This window comes from Melanostigma gelatinosum (genome assembly GCF_949748355.1).
Source record: "Melanostigma gelatinosum genome assembly, chromosome: 15".
Lineage (NCBI taxonomy): Eukaryota > Metazoa > Chordata > Actinopteri > Perciformes > Zoarcidae > Melanostigma > Melanostigma gelatinosum.
The window spans coordinates 24,369,669-24,390,483 of NC_136648.1; the positions used below are offsets into that span (position 1 = coordinate 24,369,669).

The 20,815-nt window shown below is 43.0% G+C and overlaps 1 protein-coding gene across 1 annotated transcript; it reads right to left on the reverse strand.

Moving 5' to 3' along the window:
- Positions 1 to 9,634: 9,634 nt before the first annotated feature.
- Positions 9,635 to 17,707, reverse strand: LOC306789154 (uncharacterized protein; the record flags this gene model as incomplete). The annotated part of the gene is made up of 5 exons (XM_079284960.1): positions 9,635 to 9,854; positions 10,011 to 10,112; positions 11,752 to 11,949; positions 15,185 to 15,346; positions 17,507 to 17,707. 5 exons carry the CDS (start codon positions 17,705 to 17,707, stop codon positions 9,720 to 9,722), a joined length of 798 nt encoding a protein of 265 aa, XP_079141086.1. The 3' UTR covers positions 9,635 to 9,719.
- Between the last annotated feature and the right edge of the window lie 3,108 nt (positions 17,708 to 20,815).

The following is a 20,815-nucleotide window of genomic DNA, read 5'->3' on the forward strand; positions in this document are numbered from 1 at the left end:
CTGTTTTCTCAAACAGAGAAAAAACATAGTATTTCATGCAAAAGGTCAACAAGGGCCTACATTTCATTACATTAGATTGATCTAACACCTTAGTATCTGCCATCTACAATAAATATGATTTTATTTTGGATTCCAACTCACCCTGAGCGAGGGCCGAGGAGGCCGAACTGGTCTGACAGGTCGTACTGGCTCTACTTCTGGGTTTGCCTGCCTTCTCTCCAGAGGCTCAAGGTCATCAGCTACATCAGGACAACCGATGTATCCTCCAGCCCCAAACACTGAACCCAGATCACCTTCTAACAAGTTGTGAGTGGCGGGAGAATTAGGTGGTGCAATGTCCTGGTTGGCAGACATGTTAATGAGGGCCATGTTGAGGGTCTCGGCAGTATTGGTCTTTGATTTGTTGGTAGGAAAGGTGCTGGTGTTACTGAGTTCGAGCCCCAGCAAGTCTTCTGATACCACATCACTGTCTGAGCTGTTATTGGTGGGACTGACCTCTGGTTCCACAATGCATTGGTTATTGTTCGCTTCAGGGTAATCCCTACTCAACAAGTCCAGCATCTCCTGGTTGTCATGGCTACCCAAGTCTAGCAAATCCTGATTTTCATTGCTACCGAGATCCAGAAGTTTCTGGTTGCCCTGGCTACCTGAAACTAGCACTTCCTGATTTTCTTTGCTGACAAAATCCAGCAAGTCTTGGTCGCCATGGCTATCTAAATCCAGCACTTCCTTATTTTCAGGACAGGAAAAGTCCAGCTCCCGATTGCCATGGCTACAAGGTTCCAGCACTTCTTGGTTATCATAGTTGCAAGGTACAAGTAGTTCCTCATCTGTGATATTGCAATAGGGTTCCACCACCTCCTGGTTGTCATGACGACTGAGATCCAGGAGTTCCTGGTTTTCGTTGCTAACTAAACCTGTGTTGTCAAGCCTTGAAGGTCCCAGCACTTCTTGGTTTCCATTGTTACACAAATCCAGCAGTTCCTGGTTGTTGTGGCTACAATGTTCAAGCACTTCTTGGTTTTCATGGGTATGAGGTTCCAGTACTTCCTGGTTGCTATAGTTAGAGTGTTCTATTTGCTCATTGTTGTAAAAGGCGCAACGGTCCATTGCTTCCTGGTTATCATGACCATAGAGGTCCAGTACCTCTTGGTTCTCTTCCTCAGGGCTGAGCTTAAAGCCATAAGGATCTGAGTCCCGTACCATTTGGGAGGAAGTAATGTCAAACCCATAGTGATCAATGTTCAGTTGGTCTGGTTGAGAAGAGGGCTCAGGGTCAAAGGTCAGATCGTTTTCAGGGGGTTCAGGGCTCAGTTCGGCTTCATCAGGGTCTAAGAGGGTGTGACTAGAATGTTCTGGACTGAGTTTAAAGCCGTATGGGTCAAAGGAAGACTGACTGGTTGGTTCATAGCTCAACTCAAAGCTATGTTCTCTGTTGTGATCTGAGTCAGACTGGATGAAGAGGTTTTGGAAGTCTACTGAGTTTTGGGGAGTTGCAGGGTTTTGGGCTTCCTCTTCAATGTTGCCTACCCATTCTGCCCCCTGACTGGAGGTATCATAACAGGACAGAGTTTGCTCTATTCCACCTGTCCAATCCGGTTCCAACCGGACTTGCTCAGCGAGCTCAGGGACATCCTGAGCTGAACCAGAACTCAGACCTAGGAGAAGAAAACAATGAGGGGTCAATGCTTGAGAGAACCTGAAAAGGAACAAAATAAAGCTGTTGACACAAAGATGACACATATTTTTGTTGCAAATTTGAGAAAAGGTTTCACATCAAAATGTGCCACGTGTTTCAACGACCACAAACAGTCATATCATCGTTTTTACACCCAATGGCATTGAAGTGCAAAGACGTGTCCATGCAAGTTGGAAATGTTTAAACTTCGTTGAAAAATTAGCACTCCACTTCATTAATGTACAGAGACAAGAGGGAAAATAACTGAAAGGACTGTATGTATTTACTGTATGTTGTTTTTTTTAGTTAGAGACCAACAGTAAACTTGGCTGTTTCACATTCTACACATAGTGGCTTTAATGAAATCATTGTGACAAGGGCATCCTACGAGCTGATACGGCTGGCCTGTTTCTGTCTAAGAGCCTGGGCAGAAAAATGTACGCTTGCAGCCTCTGTGAGGTGGGGGTTGGGGGCTGCAGTCCCACAGGGGCCCCGCATAATAACACTGTTATTATGTAAACAACTCAAATTAAACGAATGACCATATTAAGAAGGAAAGCACAAAACATGAATTTTAGCACCACTCCACACACTGAGAAAACAGTTAAAAGAAAGGTTTAAAATGAGTATAAAGGTTTAGTATGAGTGACCTTGTTTCAGTCCTGCTGTTTCCTCGGTGGTAGCCTCGCCAGCTAGAGATCCCAGACTCTGTTCTTCTATGTCCGAGGGAGCAGAGACAACGCCAAAGTCCAGCTCATACCCATTGGGGTCTGATTCTATAGAATACTGACCCTGGGACTTCCAGCCCTGGATGGGCTCCGGCCCCAGCTCCTCTGACGAGCTCTGAATGGGTTTAAATCCGCGAGAGTCAACCACAGCGATGGCGTCCAGGTCCTCTCGGCTGTAGCTGATCTCTATGTCGCTGTCTTCGTCGGGGAATTCAGACTCGAAGCACTGAGTTCCTGTTGAGGCTTTGTTTTCAGCACAGGACAGACTAGTGTCCCCCTCATCTGCGACATTTCCTGCCCCCTCGTCAGCGCTGACGTTCACCTCTGGGAACAAAATATCTGCTGCAAAGGGGTCGCTGCCTTTGAAAGGGTCTGAAGCGAATCCACCTGGTGAAACAGGGTATTTATAAAGAACTTAGTGATGTATCAGTTAAAATGTTACATCCATCCCAATTTTATTTAATAATTTTGATCATATCGAAACAAACGTCTTCTACTGTAGCTAATACACTGACTTTGGAGGAGTATCTCATACAAACCCACTTCAAAACATCCAAACTATCCCTTTAACTCCTCTAAAATAAATGAAGTTTACTGGTGTATTACTACTCACCAGATGAGTCAGTTTTAGGGAACAGGTCTTCATTGAAGAGGTCATCTACAAGTCAAGGGAGAGAGAAACTGGAAAATCATTTTATAAAACCAATGAGACACATAGTGGATTATAAAGACTGGGCAAAGCACACAGAGATTGGAACTACAGATTTCCACAGATGTTTTAGTCTTCGACTTAAATACACTAGAAAACAGTGAACTCCTGGTCAGTCGTCACTGGAGTTCTAACGGTGGGCAGACCCTGCAAATCCTGTGAGAGCAACATTTGACTCTTAGCTAAGCCCCGCCCTCCGCTACCATGGTGCCCACACTGTCACTAACTGCACGTGCTGAAGAAATATAATCAAATTTTTGCAAATAACATTTTCAGAGAGAAGCAGACAGAAGGGTCGACAATATGTGTTTGAAGGATATATCCAGGATGTCTAAGTGATTCAGCAGTGAAGATAGAAGCTAAAGCTACATGTCACAGTGTAAAAGTGAACCACCACATCCCCTGGAGATCGGTAACATGGTAAATGGACTGTACTTGTATAGCGCTTTTCTAGTCTTTCCGACCACTCAAAGCGCTTTCACACCACTTGTCATCATTCACATACTGATGGCAGGGGCCACCTGCCTATCAGACTAACTCATTCACACCGGCACAGCTACGGGAGCAATTTTGGGGTTAAGTGTCTTGCTCAAGGGCACATCGACATGCGACTTGCAGAGCCGGGGATGGAACCACCGCTCTGCTCTGATTGAAGGACGATTCTGCTCTCCACTTAGCCACACTGATGAAATAAAGGAACAACACTGTTCCTTTTTATTCACTGTTACAATCTTTCTCTGCTAACGTTAGCTTACGTTAACGCGGCACGTAACAGCGCCACAGGTTTTTTAGCAGAAACGTAATGTTTTATGAACGTGTATACAGTAAATCTCCTTCAACCTCTCCGAGTAACGAGTATCACTATCACACGTTAACCACGACGAGCTCCAAACCCACTGAACCAGCCTGAAGATGAAGAACATCTGGAACCACTGCTGAGAGTCTGTGGAGCAGAGCGGGATAGATGTTGGGCCCTGGTCGGAGCTGGACGATGCTACGCTGTGATTGGCCAGTCTGCTTTCTGGGGGTCGGACATAGGAAAGGGTCAATTGTCATGTGTTTTTGTTCCAAATAAATCATGGATGGCAACCAGCAGCTGTTTATATGCTCAGTTTGAATGAGATCCTGTAAGACTGCATAGCCTACAAAAAGAATTTGGAACTTCGTAAAAGAAAGCTAACTTCAGGTAAAGCTATTTATTTGTCTCCCACCATCAATCGCCGACATCATCGATGTCAGTCGCAAGTATCAAGCATTCAGAGAATGATACATTCTGGATCTGAGAAGTTAACCTTAAAAGCTTCACACAACACACACGTTATGATTTTATCCACGAACTAACCCAGACCCGCTCCATTTTTCTCCCATCAGTCATCATTCCTGAATCATATTCATAATGGGCTCAACAGTCGTATTTCATGTCCTGCTTCCTGTTCTTGTAGAATGACGACCAAATGCATTTCTCTTAGGCCTGTTACAAGTTGGGACATCCAGAAGACTTCGTGGTAATTAAATCCCCTCGACGTCAAAACAAACCATTCTACCAAAACAACCTGTTTCGTTAAGGATGGATGGCCAAATGACGAGACAAATCTAAACTTATCAAGTCATTAAATGAAAGGTTTTATCAACCTTACAGTGTCTAGGCTCCATGTTTGCTTGATACATACGGTCACTCTGACAGTGGGCGAAGGGGTCGGCTTGGTAGAAGTCCATTTGGCTGAGGTGGTTCGGGTAGACAGCAGGCTCTTTCTCCCCGTCATTGTTGATCTCGCCCTCCTCTGGGTCGTCCTCTATGTCAGATCTATCCATCTGTGAAGCATCCCAAACCAAGGAGGACGTGTTAAACGGAGGCTGATCACTGCTGCTTAGCGTGCTATATTAGACTGGTTGACAGTGTGATCACCAATTCAAAATCAAGGCATTAACCGACTGTTTAACAGCTTTTGTGATTTCAGCCTGCACACCAGGTTCTGCGGCGATGAAGCTAACCTTTGGCGAGCTGGTCCCACTGTCGTCCACTTCTTCTCTAGTATCCGCTAGGTTATTGCAGAAAGACGAGCCACTGGCCCGCTGGTGAAATCACCCACACGGATAGACAGGAGGAGACGGAAAGAGAGAGTTGGAACATGAAAAAGACTTTTGCATAATCTCCAGGGGAAGAAATGCAGCTGGATCAATCAGATAAAGGTCGTCACAATAATATTGTATTACAAGTGAGAGAGCTCTTTATGTCATGAAGACAAGATAACTGCTGCTGAACCTGCCACAACCCCAGCTGTTTTCTGCTGCAAGTCTACAATGTTCCAGGTTTTCAAGCATGTGTGGTCCCAGTATTGGTGAAGTTCTTGGCATATACGGAGGGTTAAAGACTGTAGCGCAGAAATACACACTCCACAACTGCTCTCAGGCGATGTGTACCGATTGAAGATTATTCCACTCTGAGGAAATTTCAGACTATCGCGATAAAGGTCACTGTGGCGCAGATTGGTCCGTTTCTATCTGTATCTATCAAACTGAAGAGAAAAAAAGCATCAATCAATCAATCAAAAACTAAAGTGTCTTTTGAGAATGAAAGCGTGCGAACACGTTCTTGCAAAAACCCAGAATACAAGTAAGAACCTTAAAATGAGCATGATGTGTCCCCTTTAACTCTTATGCATTCATCTCAGTGTTCTAGTTTGACATTATTCACATGAACAGCAACATTGGTTTCAAACTCCACATCCATCATTGGCACATCCTTTCTGTTATCAATGAATAGCCTGCAAGCCCAACCTGTGATTAATAATGTAACCGCGTGAAACCAAAACAACAAGGCACAGCCAAATATTGTAAAGTGCTTTAAGTGGTGATTTACCATGATCAGGTCAGCGTAGGCAGGCAGAGATTGGCTCCTTCCCCACGGCCTCATGGGAAGCGGATCATCTTCGGTGGTGTCTGCGGGAGATGTCGACTCCTCCAACTGGCTCTCTGGAGTGACTGCACTTCCTGACAGAGAACACAGGGTGTGCTCCTCCTGCAAGGACGAGAGGAGGAAGGAGTCGTGAGGAAACTGTGATAGATTTGAACTTGTTTCTCTCTAAACACCACAGTTACCAAAGAAAACACACGAGTCATCTTCCCCCGCTGAGCTTGATTAAAGGCAGAATAATCAAGAACTTGGTCCTCCTTGGGCATTCGTCACAGTTGGGTAGTATAAAAAATATACTACTGATAGCAATCATAAACATAATAAAGTGGTAGGTCTTCACAGTGGAACATTAATGACAAACACTCAAAGTGTTGTATGAACATTCAGAGAACACAAAGTAAAGCAGAGTCTTGTTAAAACCTCTTATCACTCCTGTAAAATTTGCCTAAAACGCCAATCCAAGGCGTACCCAAAGTAAACTGACAGCTCTTACTGAACCATTGGGAGTACATGTGTGGTTTTAGTCTCTATTGAAAGGTAACACTGAAGTTTCTTCACAAATAGTCTGAATCACTGTAAGTTCTACTAGCATTGAGCTAATGAAGCTACAACAGAAGGTTTTTATTTCCGCCAGGATTTTTTTTGGCCAACAGATGCCTGCAGTTATCTATGGCTGGGACTTATTAGCTGGAAAACACAATGGTACCATAACATTAAGTCATAGTACCTAGTACAAGTTCAAATTTGATAACAATACGACATAAAATTAATACTTTACACATGGTTTACTAAGAGTACGTAGGCGTAAAAGCTCATTTGGAGGCTCGTAGTCACCACGTCAAAATGCACAGACTACGATAAATTACGTGTCCGAAATTCGAACTATAGTTTGTTTATGTTGACGTATGGTTAACTATAACATATTGAACCATTGTCAACCATCATTGCTGTAATTGTATCTTGAAATGGTTTGCATAAATCGAATTACAAGAACCGTAGCTTTCTAATGAGATATCGCATCAGTACCTGTCTTGACAGAGGCGTTGTGTACATGACATAACTGGACACTAAACACTGTGGTAACAGGTTGTTAACAAGACTTTTATCAGATAAAGGTGTTCACTGAGCTCTAACTCGTATTGTTAGTGAATTAATAGGCTCCATGTTAAGATACATTTGACGTGGTATTTTACTTTCTCTAAATATAAGAACCCTCCTACTACTACCACGACTACTACTACCACTACTACTGTTACTACTACTACTACTATTACTACTACCACCACTACCACTACTACTACCACTACTACTACTACTACTAGTACTACTACCACCACCACTACTACTACTAATAGTACTACTATTAATACTACTACCACTACTACTAGTAGTACTATTACTACTGGTACTATTACTAGTAGTACTAATATTACTAGTAGTAATTCTATTCAGCAAATAAAACAAAATCAGAAAACAGTACAGGTTCACACTGAAAATACACATTTGGACGATTTAAATATGTATATATAAATAATATAATCTAAATATTGATATATAAATATTGATATACATAAATAATATATATTTTTGTGTGTGACTATCAGTATTGTACGGATGCCCTGAGAGGTAAGTGAGGAAAACTCACTTACCTCCTTAACTCCTGTTTGTGACTTAACAGGTGAAAAACAGGTTGGCAAGGATCATCTTTCTCAGTTCCTTTTCTTGTTTTCTTTTTTTTTAGGATTAAGTGTTTGTTGATGTAATCCTCATTTTAGTCACAAGAGGCCGAGGTGCACCACAACCCACTGTTCAACCACATTCCTGTGTGAATGCACAGAACACAGCATACGTACCGTGTGGATGGAGAAATAAAAACTCACCTGGGATAAAAATTAATGTTTTTTGTTTTTTTTGGGTAGTGGTGCACTTCACCCTCTTGTGACCAAAATTAATTTTACAACAAACACTAACAGAAAAAAAAGCTAATCTTTTACCAGCAAATCTAAAATAATGTACAGTAACTGAAACTCCGTGCATATCTCTTTTTCTCCTCCTGCTAAAACTGTTCACAGATTGGGTTGGATTGGGGATTAAAGATGAACCTGGCCAACACTTCTTTCCATCTGTTACTAAATCATAAACACAGTGGAGAAAACTATTTAGATCAGACTTATGCTGCGTTCACACCGGTCGCGTTGATTTTTTGACGCACTGCAAAAAAGCGTCCAACGCACTGCAAAAAAGCGTCCAACGCGCCGCCGGTCGTGTTCACACCAGACGCCGCAAAATCTCGAAGCGCCGGAGAGGGGGCGTGGTTTATCGTCCTGGAAGCCTCGATCTGGCCGCCATTGTTTTCCGCCGTCAACCGGAGGAATAAGGACAATTTCTGCTCTGTACGTGTTGTGGAAGTCCCTCAAACGTCGGAATGCCAAACGCCGTCGTCTCTGGGTCCATAACAGCATCCGTAGGCGCACACAGCTCTGTGAATTTCACAGACTTCTCCAGGAACTACGTCTGGATGACTGCCGCTTCCAGCGCTACATGAGGCTAACCATTAGCCAGTTTGATGACCTGTTAGCTCGGGTCGGTCCCAGGATTTTGTCGACTGGACACCTACTACAGTCTGTCCGTCTGTCTCCGGTGAGTGGCAGTTCCATAAAATGAATTAATGAAAGAATGAAATAAGTTCAGGCTTTGTCGGTCCACAACAGGGCAAGGAAGCCACTTTAACATAGTTTTTCTGAATGGAGTTTGGATCCATGATGGATCCGAAGTCCGACAATACTCAAAATAACGTAATCTTACGAAAATCACCAGCATTTAAGATGTTTATTATTCATGACAGCAGCTGTGCAGTCATATCAATAAAAACGACTTCTATTAGCAGCTACAGTATGTTCAATAACTCTGTTAAATTGAATGTTCTTCTGTGCTGCAGATATCTTGCTACTGGTGACTCCTTTAGGACCATCGCAAACAGCTTCCGTGTCGGGGTCTCCACTGTCTCCGGTATTGTCCCAGATGTTGCCACAGCTATTTGGGACTGCCTTGTGGAGGAGTTCATGGCTGTGCCCACCACAGAGGAGTGGAGATCAATTGCTGTGCAGTTTGAGGAGCGGTGGAATTTTCCTCTCTGCTGTGGAGCACTGGATGGAAAGCATGTTGTCCTCAAAGCCCCTGCTAATTCCAGATCTTCCCATGGCAAGACACCGTGTAATGCCCAAGCACATCCAAAATGGCTCTTTTAAGAGCCACCCACACATTACTACTGAGCAAACTTCCTGCAATGTTACTTAATATATGTTGTAGCAGTGTGTCCTTCACTATATATATATATATATATATATATAGTTGTATCCTTAAGTTTTCTTGTAAAACTACAATAAAGAACATGGACAAAGTAACATGAAATGAAGTGCATTTATTTATTGAAAATGTATAGAAAAACATATACAAAAAACAAACAAATTTTTACAAAATACAAACTAATTGTTTTTTTTAAATTCCTGGTTCGTTCCCTGGAAAGATTGTCCCCCAGATGTCTAATCCAAATGTTCCAAATGTTCCAAATTCAGCACCACAGTGCTGGCATCATAAAGTATTTTGTGGAATTGCAATTTTATATATTCCTTTTGCTGGCGTGGCAATCTTTCCAGGGAAGGAACCAGGCTCCTCATGAAGAGTTCATCCTCAGATTGTGGTGGAGCTGGTGGAGCTGGTGGAGCTGGTGGAGCAGGGGTGTCTCTCTCCAATGCCTGCAGAAGGCGCTTCTCTATCTCCTGCTGCTTCTCGATCCCTCTTGGCCTTTTTGGGGCCCTTCTTTTCCTGTATGACATGGAAACAACATATTTCGTGAAACTATTGCATCCCATCACTACAATAGCTTGTAAAGTAAATATTTGTAATTGTGAAAAACATACCATGAATGCATAAATTGTATTCATACAAAAAAATGCAATCCAACTTTTGTGATGTACATACCCATGGGTGGAGCAGGAGCGGGAGGAGCAGCAGGAGGAGGAGGAGGAGCAGCAGCACCTTGAGGTTCTTCCTCACCGTCCGCTGATGACCAATCTGTTTCATCTTTGAACATGAACAATAAAACAATTTTATGACTCAAAAGTGCTGCTTTAATTAAATAGTAATTTGCCTTCAAAGCTATGACAGTATAGTGGTTTAAGATCCGGAGCCCAGGGTTCAAAGCTCCTTTATTATAACTTATTTTTGCTCATGAAACATTTTTTTTAATAAGTATGAAGACTATACAGAACCAGGCTTTGCCAAATGAAAAAAACAAACCTCTTGCACTGCTTTGGCCTGTCGTTACTACTTCAACTGTAGTAATATTTTCTGTATGACTTAACTATGCTGTGCTTTTGTGTCTTCACTTCAACAAACCTCTCCTGTCAATCTCAGATGGCCCTGTTGCTGCCTCTGACATGTCGTCCTGGTCTGGTCCTGCATCTGTGAAGTACTCTGCGGTACTGTCTCCCTCGACCCTCCCCATGTTACCGCTACTCTCCCTGGGAGTCACGAAGGGGTTGAGGAAAGACATAACCGCAGAGTACTTCCACTTCTTTGATGGCCCTGCTCCTGAGCCACTCTTTCTCTCTGTCTCCTCTCTCCTCTTTCTCAAATAGGTGTCCCTGAGAGTCTTCCACTTCCGTCGGCAAATCTCATCTGACAAGGAACGCACGTATTTAGTGTGAAAGCCGGTGGTTGGGCTAGCTTTCATGCTAACATGGTTCATATAGCTAGTTAGTAAATTACAACCGATAGCTAGAATCAAGTAACAAAGACATAATAATAACTTACCAGGTTGTCCGACGTCCTCACCTACTTTCCTCCATGCCATATCCTTTTTAGTTCGGTCGCGGTAGAGATACGACGACGTATCGTAGAGCTCGGGGAAGCTACAAGCCGCCACTATTAATTTGTCCTCCATTGTTGTTTGCGATTCAGCACCGGCATGAGCTACGGCACTGATGACGGGGGCAGCAACTCAACGCTGATAGGCTATCGCGCCACAGCGTCACGCGATTATGTCGCTGAAGTTGAAAAATTTCAACTCGCGCGTTGGCGATTTTGCGGCGTCCACCGCGTCCACCGCACTGCAATAACGCGTCCAACGCGCCGCGGGATCGCAAAATCGCGCCGCACCAGTCTCATCGCGTCTGTGCATAGACTTTGTATGTAATCTCGACGCGCGTCAAAAAATCAACGCGACCGGTGTGAACGCACCTTTAGAAAATGATTCATCAGATTTTGTATTTTTTTCACTTTTCCTCTCTGGTCTTCAATAGTTGTTGGTTGGTTTCATCCAGAGATCCGTGCCACGGTCTTGAAATCCTCATATGCGTTCATGATCATCTCCTGCTCGTCAGCGGAGTAAAAAGCGGCTCTTTCTTTGACTTTATTTAACATTGTACTGTTAGAACATCATGGTTTCGGTGATCGACGCTTCCCCTTTTGAAGTGGGACGAGCACGCGCAATCATCCTGATCCCGATCGTCTGGTTGGAATTAACGAGACTGTTTGAGAGGATCAGCCTCGCAGGAACCGAGATACCTGACATCAATCATCTCGTTCATGTAGGCTGCTAATAGGACTTTGATCGACTTTGCTGAACCACTTACGTGGCGCGGGGCCCAGGCCTATTGTTGCCATCACAGATACACACAAACAACAACACCCATGGTACGCATGCATGCACATCCTATACCTGCAGGATCTCTTCATAGGACTGTCTGATGGAGTCCTGCAGGGGAGTGTTCCTCTCCCCGGCCTCCTCCACCTTCCTCTTGGCCTGCTTCACCTCGTCTCTGAGCCTCCTCAGCCTCCACCTGACTCTGGCGAGCTCCCTCTCGTACTCCTCCACCTGGCTCTCCTTCTGCACCTCGTCCGCCTGCAGAGACAGGATCTGGCGGGAGAGGACGGGGAGTCAGTACCGGCAGATGCTTCCTGTCACATCCGCTGTACTGCTCAAATGACCCGTGATAGAGATGAAGAGAGTTGTCCAAGGTAATGACATTTCATACTTGTGTTTGAAATATTACCGGCTGCATTACATATAGATTTGAATGATTGCGTTATGAGTTCTACTCCGATCACAGTCGGCACTATTACAGTTTTTCTCAATTGCTAAAACACTAAAACCCATTGGCTGAGCAAAGTTCTCAGTTGCCTGAACTCATTTAGCTAATTGTGCAGTCTGTTGTCAATACCTTAAACTGTGTCACATGGTGAAACACAATTTGCAGATCTCACTTCGACTTTTCAGCAAAACTCTAAACACATTCTGCACTCTAATGCACATGTCATCCAAACTGGTAAACACAAGTGGCAACAATCAAATACAAATAGAGAACACATGTCATTGATTCAACACAATCACTCAAAATTGATTTCACTTGTATCAAATGATGTGACACAACCAATATAAGCCAGTTTAGAGAGCAAACAGGTGGTTGAAGGTGATGTCGACGAAGTGCTCTGGCCTGACCCAGCCCAAAGACAAGAAGAAGCACATTGATGACATGTTGACTCCTTTGATTTTTGTCCCTTTCACTGTAGTATTGTATACTGCAGTAGGCCTACAGTGCATTGTAGGCTGTATAATGAACAATAAACAAATTGTATGGCCTTGAACATGGTGCTTTCTATTTGTTACAGTAACAGTACTGACTGCTCAATAGATTTTGACTGGTTGCAGGTTCATATCAACAAAGAACAAGAATTACAGTATCACAGAGACAAAGGACACGTTTGTGAGATGCAGGGTACAGTACTGTACAAATAGGGGTACAAGGAGGAGGAAGAACAAAAGAAATTGCAAAGAGCAAAGCACAGTAGTCATTTCTGATCAATTTTGAGTTACTGTAATAGAACATGTTTTCGTTCATATGAAATTAGTTTTGAGATTAAAAATCTGCTTCTCCCTGAGAACTATATGTTTTGAACAATGTGCTTTCTATTTATTGGTGTATTGTTTACTGACTGCTTGATGGTGTATATTATTTTGATCACTTTGTTTATGATTTGAGAGCAGTGTTTGATTTTGAGCACAGGTAAAACTGTTTTGAGGTGAAAGTTTCATTTTGCAAGAGGATTCAGAGGTTTTGTAAATAGTGCTTGAAGATGAGGTTTTGTGTTTACAGTTTTGAGAGAATGGGCGACCGTTTCAAGAAATGTGTCTTAGCAATTGAGAAAAACTGTAAGAGGCTTAGGGGAAGCTGAGCCTCTTCTAAGTGACAATGATCATTTTATTCTGAAGCTCTTTTGTGAATGACTTGGCTTGCGGAATGATGTTTGTTAAGCATTAGCCGATATCAAATGTATGTTATCATTTTTGGAGTAGGAGAGTGAGCAAATGTGAACGGTAGCCAGCAGACAGCAGGGAGTTTCATGGCAGTAACGACAATGTAAACGCGGAGCTAATTTAAGGCTAAATGAACCATCTCTGCTCGTGATGTCATGAACCTCATCACAGTTTACCAGAGGGTTGTTTGTCACATTTCCATCCGTCCATTACCTGCAGCTGCTGAAATCTGAGGAGAAAACAACTACAATTCTGTTTCTTAAGTTCATTTAATACATTTTCTGTGTCATATAAAATGACAACGAGCACAATGACAATTCTCATCCGGACATGCCTCCAGTAAAAGACTCCAGTATTATTATTTAGCGGGACAGTGTGAAAGGTTTATCAATTAGTTCCCCAGTTTGCCATGATGCCGTGTGTAGAGTGGTAGAAAACTCATCAGCAGTGAAAGCCACAGTAGTGATTTTAATACAAGTAACAGAGCAATTGTCATATTTGCTCCAACTCTCACTATATCCTGACAATAGTGGTGTAACGGACCACTGTCCATCAATGATCCATCCGTAAAATATGCGTTCAAGACGTCGCTGATCTCTGATAATGTTACTTTGTAAACAACCAACTGTGTTTCGTCGCGTCGGAAAGCCAGCGTATAGTTACACCTGTCATCTAGAGCAGGGGTCTTCAACGTTTTTCAGGCCAAGGACCCCCAAACTGATAGAGAGATGGAGCAGGGATCCCCGACTATATATATTGTATACAATTGTGTTTTATATTAAATGGTCCTAGTACCATGTTTAAACATACCTCTTTATTGTGCATTCAATACTAAGCTATTCTAATAATACACAGGTTCATACATTCATGTTGTTATTTTAAACATGTGTAAGGCACAGTGAGTAGGGAGGCCGTGCCACTGCCATTTATAAACACACCTTGTCAGCTGATGCCAATATCAACATTGTCTGCCAATTGCATGATAATCATGCATACAAGCTGTTCACACTGATGTTTACATTTTAAATGTGGAAACGAAAAATGAGTGATGGCCTATTAGTACCACTGCCATGCATAGAGATACCTGTTACAATCCGATCACTTGTATCTAACAGTCTGTCTTAAAGAGCTGATTCAAGAAACAAACACCACCTCGCCTGAAACAACCAACCAGAGCAAAGGAGTCTAATAAAAAGGTCAAGCTTGTGAGCTCCGATCAAACTGTCAACCTGGTCAGCGATGATGGAATATGAATCAATGTTGTTACTGCATTGCCTGTTTCTCACCGCAGATGTTTTCAGAAACACATTTTTAGTTTAGTGATTAGCTATAAAATGAGAACGTTTGTGACCCGACAATAGTGGAGCCAAAACCAAGCACCGCCCCACCAAACAGAATCCTGATTCATCCCCTTCAAACTCTAGTCATTCTTTCTCCAACAACTACATTTCACAAGATTTTACATGATGTGTACATATGAATGCATCATGATAACGTTATCGTTTCCCTTACAGCCCATCCTGGTTTTTACTGAACAGAGCTTGAACGCATCATAATGTAACTCATTGCAACCTCCACTGACGTTAGCTGTTAGCTCCGTTATTTAGCCGTTAGCAGGACTGTGCTGCCCACCGCCTGCTAACGGCTAACGAGCTCTCCTGCTGATTTCAGCATGGATTTGTTGTTCACAATGTTGCAATATCAGGGGGGAACTAGTGTGCATCACAGGTGTGTAGCACTAGTTTGCACATGTGCAGTAGCGATGAGGCAGGATGTAAGGACCGGGTATGGAGAGACACTTGTCGTTGTTCCTGTGTAGCAGCATTTGTTTCGTTACCTGTTGACTCTCCTCATAGCACAGCTGTCTAGTCGCCTTTATTTGCTGCACCAGCGTCTGCTTGTGCGTCTCTAACTTAACCAGAGTCTCCTCCAGCTCATTGCGGTCCGACTGCTGCTCCTGAAGCTCCAAGTTCTCCACCGTCACCGCGTTCTCCAGCTCCTACACACACACACACACACACACACACACACACACACACACACACTGTTTAGGATTTAAGGATGATTCCAACTCATGGGTGGGATGATAAAACATAAGTGGAGATGTATGAACACACACACACACACACACACACAGGTACAGGGGAAAGGTGTTGATGGAAATGTTCTTTCACAACACCCAAATGATCCTATGGAGGTAAACACATCAAATTGGCCTGATGTTATAGAGGTGAACAGAGATCCATCGAATGCTTTATCACATTAGCATGTAGCACGTCTTCAGCTCCTGATGGCTCCCTTTAAAAGTATGTGTGTCTGTTCTTGGTGTGACTATATCACAGCATCAGGCTCCGCTTCGTTTAATTATCTCAACTATTATCACAATAACCAATCATATTCATAACGCGACCTACGCTTATGGAGCGCAGAGCAGAGTTTTGGTGAACAGGCATATGGAGAACCAAGACGGTGGGAAAAGAGACTGCAAACTGCTTTGTAGTTCAGGATTGCTGATCTCTCAGGGGAAGGACACCAGAAACATCTCGGAATTCAGTTGGGTGCACATTCTAGAGATTAGTTGGTCAACAGATAATGATCGAGCGATCCTATTGATCCAACATGTAATGTTTTCTTTTATCTAGTGGAGAGAATAATCAATTGCAGCCCTGTTCCCTGTAACGTCAGATTCACCAAAATGAAAAGAGTAGAGATGCACCGATACATGGGCCTTAAGTATCAGTCGATACTGAGCATTGATCTGAAACCAGTGTTTAATTAATAAGCTGCATGCCTCACTGTGTAGAAGTGACTGGGATCATTCTTTTATGTGTAAGGCAACATCAGGCTACACTTAAACACAGTGGTGGGCCGTCTGGGCCTGCAAGGCCTTCTCTGCTGGCCTAAACAGAATCACACATTTAGAGCTATTTTATCATGAATCATTTTTCAAAACTACACTACATGTATTATAATATTTTTCCAATTATCTTATTTCCTCATTGCACAGCTACTGTCTTCCTCAGTTGCTCTGCTTCCAGTGCAGCTTGTTTTAAGTAGAGCTTTTATCCAATCAGATCTCACCTCTGTGTCTCTAGGTAGAACAGAGGCCCGAGACTTCAGCAGTGTCTTCACTGGTGTCCATGAATGGAGAAGGACTTCTTACTGGAACTAAAACACACGGATGTGCTGAACAACCGTGGAATTGGAACGTGTCGATTTTTGCTGGTTACATGCATACGGCTTTTCAAAATAAACTTCCGTCTTCACCGGAAACTACCCAATTGGATTTAGAAAACAAGCCTGCTGACCTCGGTTTAGAAAAGGTGTGAAATAGTTCGGTTTGGAAAAAGATCGTCGTTTTTGGGTTGAAAATAACCACAGAAGTGTGGTGACCACATTACTTACTTGACAAATAAATCAACGACTTGTCGTTCCACATGGTGAACAGCGGTCTGCTGAGTGAAAGATCGCTGGTTGTTGGAAGCCATCCATCTGCAGTCCTGTGTGGGCTTTTACGGTCTTTATACGTCCTCGTTCATGATTACGTGGATAATGTACAAAATAAGTTTGAGGGACAGATAGGATTTACGGGGATTTTATTCCATAGGTTTAGCACACAAATGCTCAATGAGACCAGCCAGCCCATCAATGTGACTAGCTCTGTTATATAACATGTGTATCGCACCACTGACACGCCAAATGATGGCATTTTTGAGTAGCCTAATTTAAGACAAGATCGTCCTTTATTTGCCCCACAGCTGAGACATTTGCTACTTTTTGTAAGAACAATGTATGCCAGCTTAGACATATCGTGACCCTGCTTTAAGCCTGTCAAGCCAGGTGATAACCAAGCAAAAAATATAGTTGTGTTACTACATTGAGATGAAATGAATCCAACAAGAGTTTTTGGTTGCATTGAGACTAGTTTTACAGCATCACATGAGAGCATCATGACATCACACGGGAGCATCATGGGAAATGCAGTGACGGAAAACACCACACATTCACAGACATACATATGATTTATGTCCTGTCCGCACCATTTATATTAACAAAATAAAAAATGTGATACCAACACAAAAAACAGTCAATGAATGACAACCAGGACGTACGCACACAAACATGCACACACCAGCGCGAGATGCTGCGGTCTTCTTACTCTGATCTCGACTGCCTTGGCGAGGACCCGCTCGTCTGTCTCCACGACATCGGTGTCCCTGGGGGACGACCAGCAGAGGAGACAGGAGTGTTTAAGGAGGGAGGAGAGGGAGCGGTTGCTCTTCCAGTCCGCCTTCCCTCCGTCGTGCCCTCCTTCCCACGATCCCTCTATTTTTTCCTGCTGCACTGCACGCTCCTCCATTGCTGCCCCTCGCTAGCTGTCGCTACACTGCAGAGGAGGCGGAGCTGCCTGTGTGTGTGTGTGTGTGTGTGTCCGGGGTGATAGATGCACACGGGCAGAATGCACCAATGTGAGAATGGGAAGGGGGGGGGGGGGGGGGGGGAGGGGGTATTTCCTCTCCTCTAGTCTCCTCCCTTCATGCTTCTCCCCCTCCTTCCTCACACATCTCTCACCTCCTGTCCTCTGTCTCTCCTCCTCCCCCACTCCATCACCACCACTGCAGTATGCATCAGTCCAAACACACACACACACACTGAAAGCAGTGACTGAGCCATTCATAAAAATCCTGGAGAGCACGCAGCAGTCTGCACCGTTACCAACCAATCAATAATTATTCCCGAATGCTTGTTAAAAATATGTCCAGATAATTAACCGTAAAACGTCTTAACCGCATCAATCATTAACATCAAATCATGCATTTGTGTGTTGCATTATTATTAAAATATAATATAAATAGTAAGACACTATACAATGCTGTGCAGCAGACTCGGTAAGTAAGAGAATAATTAAAGCTGCACATGTTATCAATCAAGTGGATATGGTGAATATGTTAAGCACAAATTATAAAATCTAATGCAATCAAAAGTGTGTACAGAATCACTTGCATGTCAGCTGTTTGGTCAGCAGCCATTATGGACTGTATCCAACCCTTTCCATATTTATTTTGGCTTATCTTTCTTGTTTGTTTCCATCGAATGAATGTAAGTCCAGTATTCACTCTCTGTTTTGGTTTTAGTCACTAACGTGGTCTGTTGTTCGGTGCTGAGCAGCTAGTGTCCAGTAAAGTTTATCAGAGGGTTTTTACTTTCTCGGCAATAAAACAATGAGCTAAGAACCAGGCGGCAACATCTGGTTCTGAAGCCATGCTTCATGTGTTAAAGCTGCATTCTCTATCGTGTCCACCAGGGGGCGACTCCTCTGGTCTATGAGAAAATGACTCTACTTCTCTCTTGATTTATTACCTCAGTAAACATTGTAAACATGAGTTTATGTCTCAATCTCTAGTTTCAAGTCTTCTTTAATACAGCATGATGTTCATTTAGTACATTATGGTCCATTTAGAGTCAAACAGACCATAAAGCAGGGGATGCTTTAGGGCGGGGCTACTGTGATTGACAGGTCACTACCACAGCGCTGTCTGGTCTCGGAGTGGTCTGCGTTTTTGTCTTAGAACTTTAACCCTTTCACAGTGTGTTTTCACTTCATGAAAGTTAATTGTACCATTTTGGTCACTTGAAAATGTCCTATTCAGCGTTTGGTTGTACCTAGCTCTACCCCTCTCATGTCACGTCTGGTTGCAAAAAAAACAAGATGGCGACGGGACAAAACAAAGATGGCAACAGCCATGTCGAGGCTTCAAAGTGGCAGTCCACGTAAAAGTACTAAGATGTTTTACTGAAGTAAAAATACCAATAACACGATGTAAAAAACACAATCTTACTGAAGCAAAAGTATGAAATTAGTTCAGGAAATGTACTTTTAGTAAAAGTTACAGTACCTACTACGGAGCCAAATGGGCTCTTTAGTTAGCTGGAACCAGAGAATGTACTTGAGAAATGACACCATGAATCTTAATTTTCTAGCAAATGACTTGAAAGTAAGCTCTGAAATGTGTGCACATGAATTATAATGAACTATTACACAACTTTAAAGGTTCTAATGGATGGCATTTTTTTTATTTTGAGTGTGGGCTTGACAGTGTGAGCATTTTGCACTGTACAGCCACTGTGTCAGTCTGATTTGAGCTGCTGTCCAGATGATGTTAACCCAGTTACTGCCAGGGAGCGAGGATTCCTTCATGCGTTCTCTCATTCATACATTGATGCTCTTCTGATCTGTTAAGAGAAATAAATGGAACCGTCTCACTTCATCAATAACTCATTCAAAATGCTTTCATTTGAAATGAGCGGGACTATTTGACACAGGCATTTCATTTTCAATGAAGGTCAGTCATTCTGTTGCCTCAGCAGCTAGGTCCGCTGCCGCCGCCGCCGCCACGACTGGCTTTCCAGCCATGTTGTGAGACAATACGATTTAAGCGTGCCCAGTTTGGCCATAGCCTGAATAATGTGTGATAAAACGCTGAGGTGGTTGATGCAAGATTTTTGTCTTGAATGAAGTAAAAAAAAACAAGGAATTTACATACTAGATATGTATGCTGTAAAGGACAACAAAATACATTTAATTCCAGTTAAACTATACCATTGAATCAAACGACTCTGTGTGATGTGAGAGTATTCACTTCGAGTGACAAAGCTGCAGAGAACAATCAGCCGACAGCAGCTCTGCAGAGCTTTTTGAGCCGCTTTTTGTCACACCATGCTGGGCGTATACCGGTTTTAATTTCTCATATGAATTTTTCACACACCGTCATACCGAAACAACTGCTGTCTCTCTTCAACAGGCAGCAGAATATATTGTTCACTGCTAAGGGCGCTATGTTCGGAGCTATTTATCTGATGTGTATTGAGAGGGAACCCTAGTCATGGTTTACTTTATAACTTTATAACAACAATTATTATAACAACAATTAACAACCCACAACTAACGCTCTTTAACAGGGCAAAACACCACGACACAACAGTTTGTGACAGATAAACAATTTGTAGCAAAAATAATTGTACATTTATCAAATTTCTCCGCCGAATTGCATGCTGGGTAAAGCTTGCTAACAACAGTCTGCTAACCGCTGGGAGCTAACAGCTCTGTTGCGCCAGTAACTTTACATTAAAGAACAGAAAAGAGCGATACAGGATGAACAAAGACTGAACAACAAAATGTATTTAGGTCAGACACATATGCAACGCTGATTACCGTAATATGTGTGGTATTTGTTATAAATGTACCTTGATACGTGGAGGGATTTTGGACCCAGTAGGTGAAGGAAACAGGAAGTGACAGAAGAGACGCCACACAAACAGCTGTTCACCACTGCTGGCCGGTTCTGTTCGTTTTTGGCGTTAATTAATTAATGTGTTAACGCGGAAAAAAGAAATACCGTGATATAGCGTGACACACATTTTTGGTCATACCGCCCAGCACTCGTGGAGACCAAACCAGAGCTATTCG